This window comes from Mastigoproctus giganteus, chromosome 4 (assembly GCF_048544385.1).
Source record: "Mastigoproctus giganteus isolate SK-2022 chromosome 4, ASM4854438v1, whole genome shotgun sequence".
Taxonomy (NCBI): Eukaryota; Metazoa; Arthropoda; class Arachnida; order Uropygi; family Thelyphonidae; genus Mastigoproctus; species Mastigoproctus giganteus.
Genome location: NC_143578.1, coordinates 66,475,699 through 66,488,619, shown reverse-complemented (window position 1 = coordinate 66,488,619; position 12,921 = coordinate 66,475,699). Strand labels below are relative to the sequence as shown.

The following is a 12,921-nucleotide window of genomic DNA, read 5'->3' as shown; positions in this document are numbered from 1 at the left end:
ACGTGGATAGATGAATTAGCTCTCGGGTGGCCCTAATATGACACATACTTTTTTCTTTCTTAGTTTGAGTTTAAATTTATTCCTCCTGACCCAAGTGTCATTACATAAAAATTTCGCTCTCGGTCATTTTGCTGTTTCTACCCAAAGCTGATAAACTTGAGTTGGATCTCCTCTCACTTATCTGGTTACTAATTCTATAGCCCACATATTCGAAGCCGAAATGTCACCAATCTCACCAGATGTGTTGTTCAAGTTTTTTTTTTTTTTTTTTTTTTTTTTTATTGTGTGCGTGTGGCCTCCTGGATGTAGCCTTCCAAGTGCAATGCCACAACTGCATTGTATAGTGTAATTATAACTCTTCATTCTCTACAAGCAACTGTTCCATAAATTATCGGAAGGACACCATGGGTCCCCTCCCTGCCATCTCTCTGCATCACACAGAACTTCATAGTATCGTAATCCACAAATCCCTTTCTTTCATTACCATTTTTATTTCACCATCTCAAAGTCTTTATTTTTGAATTGTTACTTCAAAAGTTTAAAAGTTGCATTTCGCAACATTACAACACAGGTGCTATTTATCTGACAATCCCTGATGCCTATCCAAGTCTTCCTGAAGGAACGCTGCTTGACTCTGGTCATTACTCGCCCTCCTAATCTCAATCTCATCACTTCATCTGAAAATTTAACATCGCTTCCTTTATCCCTAATTTAATTTAATGTAATTGAAGAAAATCACAAACACTGGGGAGTAGGCTCTAATTTCAAACCGATCCCTGGTTTGAAACATTTTTATTTTCAAACTCTGGGAGGTCGAAATGGCATTGTATCACAATTTATTTATTTATTCAAATTATTATTTTTATTAACTTTTTACAGCCAAATCCAATTACAACGAACTTCTCGGGAATGCATGTATCATTTCGTTGTACCGTAATTTCATTATTATTATTAGCCATATGGTGCAAGGAAACCTGAGGCTTTTGCTGCACCAGTCAAAAAAAAAAAAAAAAAAAATTGAGTTACCGTGTGTGTGTTTTGTGTGTGTGTGTGTGAGAGAGAGAGAGAGAGAGAGAGAGAGAGAGAGAGAGAGAGAGAGAGGGGGGGGGGGGATGATGATAATATCCAGCTCAGGACCCTGGGTGTAATGTATATCGCTGAAAATGATTTCAATAGAACCATTATTTACTCAAATAAATTCTGCTGCGTTTATCTAATAAACAGGAGTAGCAGTTTTCATTATTTTATTTAAATATAGACTTTAAAATCGATAATACATAAATAGAATTAAAAAACATGTATACTACAAATAGGAAAATGCTTAGATTCCATAGGGATCAACGCGTTTTGGAAGCATATTGCAATTGTAAGAAATACTGTATCATATACAATTGTAATAACCACATTTTCAGAAATATGGTACGGTAAATGTCACTTGTAACCGATAAGTAAATTTTTGTTTTTAAATGTAGTTAAGTTAATTTAATTTTAATATATAACATGTTTTTTCGCGAATTATTGGAAATTCGACTTCAGAATGCCCGTTAAAGTTGAAAAGTTAAATTAAATTACTACTTTTAGGATTTTTTTTTTTTTTTTTTTTTTTTAAATGAACGACTAGCCATTTTTTTTTTTTTTTTTTTTCGATTTGAGCGTTTATACGATTTGAGCGTTTTTACGCTAGGAAAAAAATAACTAGTAAACGTAAACAGTTAGTTCATCTCACATCATACGCTTTTTTTGGAGGGGGAATAAGTCTCCCAGTACGTTGTACTAAATTATATTTGAGTATAATCATTTAAAAATGTGGAGAAAACTTAATAGAACCTGTGACTCTGAATTCTTTATTTGCATCTTTTAAAACATGTTTTTATTTCAGTCGAAACTTCTCATATCCATATTTACAATATGAGGGTCGCTTACTATGCCATTCATAATACTAACATTGGTAAACCAATATATTTTAGAAATAATTTGTTGTACTGGAATTTCCGTCAGAGATATTTCGCTCAAACCATATCTACAGATCTGGTGTGACATGGAAATATTTTGAGTATAGTAGAATTTTCTCTAAAACAGTATTCCTTGTAGCGTGATTTTACTGTGTATCTTTATTTTAAAACAGGAATTGGAAAATAGTCCACTGGGGTGCATAAAAATATTTTATGGAGAACACCGATGCCAGAAATCCCATAAATTAAATGCCTGATAAACGATATTGTATACAAAGGGCACGACCTCATTCCGTGCGTAGCACTGAGCAAACTCAGTTTGCTACTTAGTCCATCGATCCCATGCTCGATAAAATAAATTTTCTGTTTATATTCCGGGATGACCACACGGGCAGAGTTCCCAAGATTGAAAAGATACGAGAAGCAGCACATTACTGTATTTAGTAGTCATGTGAACTTGAACCACGATCACTCAATGCACCTGATCACTAGGCTACGGCGGCGTCCAAAATTAATCAACAAACACCGGCGAGATTCGAACTCACTATCTCCTGTTTACAAGACAGACGCTTTAGCTAAGCTACAGCGCCACACCACATAATATGGAAAAACGCACTGCTCCAATGGAGAAGCAGCACCGTGCAAATGGAGAGTGCATTGGATGCGCTGCATCAGAGCCCCCAATCGAGGGAGCCATCAAAGCCTCAACATAAATAAACAAGGCCCCTTAACCCCGTTTGCATCCGGGCCCCCCAAGCACCTTTAAACGGCCCTGTGGAGAAGTACAGTATTTAGAGTAGTGCAATACCAAGGCAACTCATGGTGGAATGCCTTCACAAATGAGAACGATACACGGAAGTAGCAAACGTAGTTTGCTCAACGTCTGCTCTCTTCCCCCAAACGTTCTTCTACAATAATTATTTATAAAACGTAAATATGGAATGTAAATACGCTTCATATTATAATTGGTTTTAGATCATTTGTGCACCCTTACCCTTCAAAATGACAGAACATCCGCCGCTGATTGGATTTTTTTTTTTTTTTTTTTTTTTTTTTTTGCCATTTTTAAGGAAGTAAGCAACTTTAAGTTAAAAGATGGAAAAGAGTACAATACCCGACACAGCTAAAAAGAGTGCAGAGTATAAAGGTGGTAAACAAAAAATAGCACATGTACTCTTTAAATAGTACATCATCTACTAACGGAGGCAAAAACAATAAATCCTAGCCCCTTCAGGTTGCCAAATGTTCCCACGTGATTTTTAACAAATCCAGGTCCCCGAGTTTATGGAACTCACTCCCCCCACCATGAGGAAGAAATAATAATAATAGTTGACTGTACAAGACTAGAGGGAAAACAGGCTGGCCGGGCTTACAAAAAGAACTACAGGTACAAAATTTATGCATTATGCTCCATTAATAATTGACAAACAAGTTTTTTTTTCTGTTTGCATATTTTCTAGACTATATGTCATTGTTACTGTATGTATTTCCAACGTATATAAAATCATTCATTCTGCGAGATGTTCAGTACTTAAGTAGAGAGAAGAACAGGCGTTCACTCAGCTTCCACTAACGCCATGGAAAAAGGTCCAGTGAGTGACCTTGAGCCGCATGTTATTTTTCTCCATGTAGTTCACAGTATAGTACTTAGTACTATGCATTTAGTTTTTAAGGCGATTCGATTGCTGAAATCATATCGCAGCATTTATACCTCATATTAAAAACCACTGAACAATCGCACCATCCATACTGGAGTAGTATTCGAATCCGCGACTTTTATTACATGGATAAGTCCTACTAGGTTAATCCGGCAGTACAAGTTAAGATTTTGGCTTAATGCTGGTGGCTATCATTCTGTGGAGATAACAGGGATTAGAGCTACTGAATTATCTAATAAATATATGGAATTAGTCTTGAATACTTAAACTATATGCTGCGTATCCTTAAAAAAAAAAAAAAAAAAAAAAAACGCGGCATTTTTGAAAACCCAGACGTGTTATATCCCGGAGGAGCCAAAATTATGAGGTTCTACTATACTATGAAACTTAGCAAGTCGGTTAAATTTTTGTAGGTATAGAAGAAAATTTATTTCCATCCATTTTAACAATAACGATGTAATAAAAACAAAGCAATAATAAAAGGTCTGTGATTTTTTTTAAAGTAAGGTGCAAATCAAAAACTAGGTGAAAATTACGTAAGCTTTGTTTTGATATTCGAAATTCTGGTTAAAACTTACTCTTTCCAAAATCAACGGCCTTAGACTATCTTCGGTCTCTGTTATTAAATACGGATATGACCACTTTTCCTCCAAAATCATGATTGAATATTTCACAGTTATAATACTCTATTTACGTCAGAAGATATTAAAATTTTCCTTGGGCCTACAGATGTTAGTTGGGCTTCGTTTTCTCTGATTTCAAAAGTAGTTGCACATTATGGCTCTTATTTTTCCAAAATCCTCTAAGGTGAGGAATACAAACAGTTGTTTGCTAGTATTCCTAATTTCACCAAAAAAAAAAAATTTATGTTTCCATTTAAGGAAAAGATGGATAAAAACAGAGAAAACAAGGCGACCACCAGCCACCGAACCACTGTCCCCAGACAAGTCAACAGCTAGTTCGAAATTTGTACCACGATGCGCTCTTTAACTGTTGGCCTGTAAATCTCCAACGCATGCGCGCATGTATGTGCGTATGCAACGTTTTCTGGTTACTGCTGGTTGAATATTAAGGTTTCAAATGAAAAATGACTTGGAAATGAAAAAAATTCATTAAATCCTATTCATATCATAGCATTTTAGTGTGATCAGAAATGTAAAAACCCTTTCCCTCCCAGAAGTTTGGCCGTTTATTATTGTATCCCACTGCTAAAGGAAATGGTATTTTCAAGTAGGATAGGCCTAACGCGGCAATTAATGTTGCTTTTCTTACTAGCATTGAAGCACTGCAGAGTAAACATGCTCCCGACTTGTCAACCCGTAAGTTCACTATTATGTACAGCTTACCAGTTGAGTAATTTCAAGTTCATATAATATAACAAAAATAATATTGAAAAGATTATTCTTTGGAGAAACTTGAACAATAGATAAAAATAACTTAAAAACTAGTAAATATCAGCACACAGTGCATTATACATTTAATTTTTTTATTCATTTAAAATTACTTATTTATTTTTTAAATATGTTTTATTTATTTCGGAACATAAACATACCACAATTATTTAATGGAGTCAGCTTTTTCTGAGCAGTCTACAACAGAAATGAATTTTAACTGATTGTGGGTTATTAACTGGCATAGCCAAGTTTTGTTCAACTAGGGTATCAATGACCTGCAGTTAAAAAAAAAAAAAAAAAAATCAAAATCGGAAAATGAAAAGTGTAAATTTTTTAGCATTTCGCAACCACATGCAAGAATAAATTTCTTACAATAATTTAAATTAAAAAAAAAAATAAACAAAAAGAGAAAGTAGCTTAAATTACAGAATTGATTAGTATACATTAAATTTACAAAATTATTAGAAAACAAATTAGGAACTAACTTCCTAATTTGTTTTCTAATCATTTCAAAGATATTCAAAAAATGAATAGCTTTTGAAAATGTGCTATCTGTTATAACTTCTTAAGTGTTGGCATAATTGAATTATCACTATCAGTACATTCAGTGAGTATCTTTGAATGAGAGCCTGGTAAATGGACTTTTGACATTATATACAGATAAGTGATGTTTTCCTATTCTTGCATTAAGGACTAAAGGAGTACTAAGGCCATTGCATTATTCACTGCAGTTTAAAATCTGCTAGCCAAAAAAGAAAAACACGTGGCCAAAATAAACACTTTTGACTTTCACTCCATTTTCAACATTATTCATATTTCTTCTGTAGAAGTCTTTATCCTGGCTATTCTTTTAACTTTCTCATAATCCCACTCCCCTAATTATCTACTCTGACTGTAATGGGTACTTTCAAGGTATTACTCTTGTCCCTGTGTAGTTGTCCGTGTGACAAATGAACTGTGTAATGTTGATAAAATCCGTTATTATTATTTCATTCAAACATATATGCAGGCACAAGTTTTCCATTTGCATCCACTTATATTTCTTCAGTTTTAGGAGCTCCAGCATTATACACACAGAGCCTTGTGACTAGATGTAGGAATTAACAACAATTTTAATGTGTTGTGTTGCTATAAAGAATGACAAACATATAATTAATAACAAATGGGACAGAGTATGAATACATGGAATGCCAATGGGATTCTTCCTCTTGCTCAGACTATGCACATGAGGGATCATAAATTCAAAATGAGGAAGGATGGTTGCGGATAGATGTGCAGAAATTTGTCTTCAGCCAGTGGGTAGTTGATTGTGGGAATAAACTTCCATTCGGTGGTGTAAAAATAGGTAGTTTGAATAAATTCAAAGAACTAGATAGACTGTTAGAGGGGATGGACAGGTGATATGGGAAGGTTTTTTTTTTTTTTCTTTTTTGGTTGATGCTGTATAAGCTTGCTTTCTTGCATCACTTGCTAATACTAACACTGTTACCAATACTACATGCAGTAGTTAGTAACTGAGGGAAAATTTTATACATAGAATATACAGGGTGGCCCATAAGTCTGTAATCATAGGGAAAATAAATAATGCATATATTTTCATCTTTGCTGCCTCAAGGTGTTTCGAGTAAGGAAGAATGAGTCCAGATAATTCTTCTTGTAGGAAATCTAAGTCAGAGAGAGCCACAGAATTTAACAGACTGCATACAGACCATGAGAGCCAATAACACAGAGCTGTGTTAGCAAACTTGGTGCAAAATTTAGGAAAGCAGGATCCATAGAGAATAAAACATGAAGAGGACCTTTGAAAGGTGCCACTAATGATGACATAGCAACTGCCATCCTTGTTCATTTATGCAAAAGTCCCAGAAAAAGTCTTTTTGAATATTGTTCTTTGAGACAAGAGTGTCAAAAAGCAGCATTCACTGCATCCTTAAAGTTCACAAATAGCATCCATACAAACGTCAGATCTTGCAGAAATTAAGTGAAGATGATCCAAACCGATGAATGGTTATTTGTTATTTGGTTTTTAGGAGCATTAGCAACTAAGGCCATATTGATCCGGGATATGCGGTGGTCATTCCCTGACCTTTCCGCATCCTCCGTATTCAGTGGTGACGGGCTCGAACCCCGGTCTAATCAAGAAGCGTGTGCTACGCACTGCTGCTCCTTCCCACCTGGCTACGGAGGTGCCATCCCGATGAATGGATTTGGTGAATGGGCTAGAGATCCATATGCTCAAAATGGAAAAATCTCATCCACAATTCTGTTTAGTGCTGTTTTTTATGGAAATTATGAGGTAAATCGATAGAGCACTCACTACTAGTCTCAAAACAACCCACACTGGTTTTTCCTTTGAGGGAAAAAGTTGCTATTTGTGTAATGCATAGAAAGACCACCCCATTTTTTTTTCAAGGAAATGTCACTCAGATGCCTATTTGTATATGCTCAATAAAGAAGCATTCCCCAGTGTCTTGAATGAAGATGGAGATTTTCTGACATGGTTTCAGCAAGATGGTGCTCGTGCACAATACAGCATCCATGTAAGAGAGTTTCTGCACTGGCAGTTTCCTGGTAATTCGATAAGATGTCGAGGGACCTGTGGAATGGCCAGCAAGAAGCTAGGATCTCACACTGCCAGCTTTTTTCCTCTAGGGTCACTTGAAGGCACTGAAATTTTCAGTGCCTTCAAGTGAGCAGAGAAAATTTCAGTGCTGAAAATTTGCTGCAGTGCATTATTGACACATGCAACACCATTACTCCTGACCTCACTCACAGTGTTCTTGCTGACTGGATATCTTGTCTGGATTTGTGTATCAAAAACAATGGTGGACACATTAACATTAATAGAGCATATGATGCAAGAAAGCAAGGAAGCTTATACAGCATCAGCCAAAAAAAACCAAAAAAAAAATCCCCTTCCCATTTCACCCATCAATTCATTCCAAATGTTTGTCTAGTTCTGCCATGAATTTATTTAAGCTATCAACTTCAACAACAACAGATGAAAGTTTTTTCCAGCAATCAATTACCCGCTGGCTAAAGGCAAATTTCTGCACATCTATTCAACAACTGTCTTTCCTCAATTTCAGTTTATGTCCTCTCAGGTTTGTAATTAGCATTAGCATTAGCAGAGGCATTTGATGCAAGAAAGCAAGCTTATGCAGCATCAGCCAAAAAAAAAAAAAAAAAAAAAAAAAACAACCCACTTCCACTTCACCCCTCTGTTCGTTCAAAATACCTGTCCAGCTGAGCCTTAAACTTATTTAGGCTATCAACCTCCATGACAAGGGATGGAAGTCTGTTCCACCAACCAACCACCCGCTGGCTAAAGGCAAATTTCCGCATGTCTATCCTACATCTGTCTTTCCTCAATTTGAATTTATGCCCTCTCAGGTGATTATTCTGAGCTAGAGGAAGAATCCCATCAGCATTGAGCATGCTCAAACCATTCAAGGCTTTATACACCTCTATCAGATCACCTCGCTGGTGCCTAGTCTCCAGACACTGTAATTTGCAAAACTTAAGCCTTTCTTCGTAAGAGCACCCCTTTGTTCCATTCACTAATCTTGTTGCCCATCTCTGTACTCGTTCCAGCAGCTCTACATCCTTCTTGAAATGAGGCCTCCAGACCTGTATACAGTACTCTAGATGTGGCCTAGAGTATACATCTAGAGTATTCTAGGTGTGGCCTGACCATTGCCTTATACAAGGGAATAATCACCTCCTTATCCCTGCTGGAAAAATTCCTGTATATCATTGACAATACTCCATGAGCTACTCTTGCAGCCCATCTGCACTGCTCAGAGAACTTCATATCTGCCTGCACAACCACCCCCAAGTCCTTTCATTCTCTACCACTGTCAATGTAGTACCACAGAGTTGATACGTTGCTCTGGGGTTGCTGTTTCCCATGTGTAGTACTTTACATTTGTCAATGTTAAATTTCATTTGCCACCTCTCAGCCCATCTGCTCAACCTTTCCAGATCCTGTTGCAGCAGCATAGTGTCAGTAGTGTCCTTGACAACCCTGCCAACCTTTGTATCTGCAAACTTGGACATTAAGCTTGATATACCATCATCAATATCATTTATAAATACAGAAAACAATAATGGACCCAATACTGAACCCTGAGGTACTCCACTAATTACATTATTCCATGATGAGTAGTGTCCATTGATTACCACTCTCTGTCTTCTCCCCCTCAACCACCCCTTTATCCATAGCAGCAATTTGCCTCCAATGCCATACTGCTCCCATTTGTGTAGCAGTCTTCCATGTGCAACAGTATCAAAAGCCTTTCTAAGATCCAAGTATATAATATCAAAGCTATTCCCTGCATCCAGTTCTTTTGTGACTGCATCATAGTATCCAATCAAATTGGTCAGGCAAGACTTCCCCTTAACAAAACCATGCTGTGTCCGAGCTATAACTGAAGTCTTGTCTAAATGATCCTGCAGTGCTTCTTTAACCAGTGCCTCCATTAATTTTCCTGGAACAGAAGTTAAGCTCACATGTCTATAATTACTTGTGTCAGCCTTTGATCCTCCTTTGTGAATTGGGGTCACATTTGCACATTTCCAGTCTATGGGTACCTCCCCTGAGTCCAAGGAAGCTCTCATAATTATGGCTAAGTGTTTGCTTACTTCCTTTGCTGCCTCCTTTAATATAACTGGATAGATCTCATCCACCCCGGGTGCCTTTCTTGTGTTTATCTTCAACAATTTCTCCTCCACTTTACTTCCAGTTATTTCAAGATTCTGTAGCTTACTGCTAGAGTTGAATACACCTCTGGCATTCCCCTCGCTGAATAACTCCTCATGTGTGAATGTTGATGCAAAATATTCATTTAGTTTATTATCTACCTGAGCAGGATCATCAACAGTCGACCCATCAATATCAAGTGGACCAATCTGATTCATCCCCTTCCTTCTAGAGTTTACATAAGTAAAGAACTCTTTGCTGTTTTTCTTTGCATCCCTTGCGAAGGATTTCTCGTAATCTGCCTTCGCCTGCCTAACCTCCTTTGTAACTTGGTTGCATATCAACTTGTATCTATCATAGGCTTCTGTGTCATGTGTTAATTTGTAAGTATCCCATGCATTTTTCTTCTCTGCCATATGCCTCATTAGTTCATCTGACATCCATTTTGGCCTAAACCTTGAACAATATTTCTTAGTTGGTATGTAAAGCCTAGTAGCTTCGAAGATAAGTTCTTTGAATGCTTCCCATTTTGAATTTGCTGTTGGTAACATCATCAGTTGGTCCCACTGTATAGAATTTAAATACTGTCTCAGTCCATTGTAGTCGCCTTTACGGAAGCAATAACCCTTCCCTTTACCCCTAATGGTAGTTACCTCTCTGAGTAAATCTCACTTCAGCACACTGTGACCACTGCCACCTAGTGGTTCATTTATCTGCAGATTCTTAATGCATGAAGAATCACTGCTGATAATCAAATCAAGAGTATTACTCCCTCTAGTTGCATCCTGAACATACTGATGTAGAAAACAATCATCCAATAAATCCACAAAAGCTCTGCTAGTGTGTGAGTGACCAGCCCCCACATTCCAGTCAATATCTGGGAAATTAAAATCTCCCATTATAAGACTCTCTGATTTACTGGCCCACTCTATTTCCCTGTACAGTTTCTTATTATACTCATCAGAGTCATTAGGCCTATAGCACACTCCTACTCTCAATTTTGATCTCCCAATGCTTATGTCACACCAAACTGACTCAACACTGCACTGTCTAGCGATGTCGACTGGCTTCACTTCCTTGGTTTTTATGTATTTCTTAACTAATAGCATAACCCCCTCCCTATCCTGTCTATCATTTCTGTAGATGTTGTACTCCCCAAATTCCAGTTCTGCATCCCTTATATCTGTGTGACACCACGTCTCTGATATCCCAACAATATCTGCCTTTGATATTTTGAGCAATACCTCAAATTCATCAAATTTGTTTACTAAACTCCTAGCATTGGTGTACACGCAAGTATACCTGCACCTGTTTCTCTTCTTAGCTACCCTAACACAACCCATGTGTTTACTTGTACCGCAATGGCTCCCAGCAGTCTCTGAAATATCATGCAACTTGTTTTTCAGGCTTCTGCTCATTCTAATGGAAGCAGTGCAAGAATCTCTTTCAACTCTGCCAGTGGCTACTGTCAATCTATTGGTCTTTGTCTCCCCCCAAGCTAGCAGTTTTCCGACCCACCTAACACTGCCTTATACACCTCAGTCTGATCACCTTGCAGGTGCCTACTCTCAAGACACTGCAATGTGCAGAACTTAGGTCTTCGTAGGAGCACCCCTTTGTTCCTCTCACCGGTCTTGCTGCCCTTCTCTGTACTCGCTCGTTCTAGAAACTCTACATCCTTCCTAAAATGTTTCTTCCAGACCTTTATGCAGTACTCAAGGTGTGACCTGACCATTTCCTTATACAAGGGGATAATCACCTCCTTATCCCTGCTTGCAAAATTCCTGTATAGGAATTTTGTGACCACATTGAGCATATTCTGTGAATAAAAGTGTTTGTATTGCGGTTTTTTATTTTTCCCCTCTAATTCTAGACTTATGTGACACCCTGTAGTTGCATATTTGGATAAAATATTCTACAGTTTAGTGGAATGAAAATGTCCTTTATCTTTAGTTTGCTTGCTGCTTGAGGGCCTGAAACAGTGTCAATCTACAATGATGCTGGCTGACTAAATAACTTGACATTTTTCTTGCAAGGCTTAGAGTGATGAGGACCTGCTGTTTTGATCTGGATTATGATTTGATTTATTTCATTATTTGAAATCCATTTCTGTTGCTAGTGGCAAATCTGTGGTGGTCAGTTCTGTGTTGATTGATTAGTCGAAGTGCAAATTTTTGGAACAGCCTGTCATTTGTTGAAGACTATTCAGGTTGGAATTTTTAACTTTCCTTGATCTTGTAATCTAAGAATTGCAGTTGTTATGATTTTGAGAGAAATAGCTATTTCAGGGAGTAGTTTGGCTAGGACAGGAGAGCTGTATTTTCCTAACATCATAATATTCCAGTACACTTATTCCCAGATAATGTGAATGGAAATCCTCATCTGAGAACCCAATATTTGTGAGAAAGAAATTTTCTGTATGTGGCTTGAGGATTTCCTGACCTTATTCTGGTCCATGATTGAGGATCAAATTGATGTATTGCTATACATGTTTTGTGATGATTATTTTATTGCTATACATGTTTTGTGATGATTATTGTATTGCTATACATGTTTTGTGATGATTATTGTATTACATGTTGTAATTGTTTCTTCATTTGTTACTCACTTGTCTTTTTGAATTTTGTGTGTCGCATGTACATAGTGGCAGGTAAAGGAGAGATTTTTTGTCAAAGATGATGCCAAGACCATCACAAGAGTTTGCTTTTGGTACCGGAGTCCCTTTAATGCAGATGTCTCTGGATTGGGGTTGTTCTGGAGTGCATTGATGATTTCAGCCAATTTTTATGCTGATGGTGATGTTGAGGATTTGGTGATGCTGGACAATGGTTGCCACTAATTGATTTTTTTAATGTCATCACTGGGTTCAGAGGTGATAAAGATTTTTAAATCATCTGCAGATGAAATGATGTTGGGAGTGGCCTAAAGTAGTGGATGTAGTGAAGGACTTTTGAAGCATACCATTGTAAAATTGAAGATGTTGTTGATGATGATTTCCTTGGAATTTGTTGTGAATTTCTATTTTGATTTAACATCAAGATAGAGAATATCATATGAGTGTTTTCTTAGAATTCTGATTATATTTGATTAAGTGTGTCAACCAAATTAGTGATAGTAGATGTACCTATTGGGTCAAAATGAATATTGGTAGAACTGTCTCTGTGAATCAAATTTTGTAGGTATGGAAGTAGAGTTTTTGGTTATTTTTGGGAGTG

The 12,921-nt window shown here is 37.1% G+C and overlaps 2 protein-coding genes across 2 annotated transcripts in view; one reads left to right on the top strand and one right to left on the bottom strand.

Moving 5' to 3' along the window:
• LOC150086805 (cilia- and flagella-associated protein 276) overlaps window positions 1-4,269 on the bottom strand; it is a 31,714-nt gene extending 27,445 nt beyond the window's left edge. Inside the window, exon 1 of the mRNA XM_090372274.1 lies at window positions 4,189-4,269. Coding sequence (XP_090228400.1) covers window positions 4,189-4,269 — 81 coding nt within the window. The remainder of the gene's footprint in view (window positions 1-4,188) is intronic.
• A 639-nt stretch (window positions 4,270-4,908) lies between these two features.
• The window catches only part of LOC150086804 (endosome/lysosome-associated apoptosis and autophagy regulator family member 2-like), a 329,438-nt gene continuing 321,425 nt past the window's right edge, over window positions 4,909-12,921 (top strand). Inside the window, exon 1 of the mRNA XM_090372273.1 lies at window positions 4,909-4,963. Within this exon, the coding sequence (XP_090228399.1) occupies window positions 4,909-4,963 (55 nt within the window). The remainder of the gene's footprint in view (window positions 4,964-12,921) is intronic.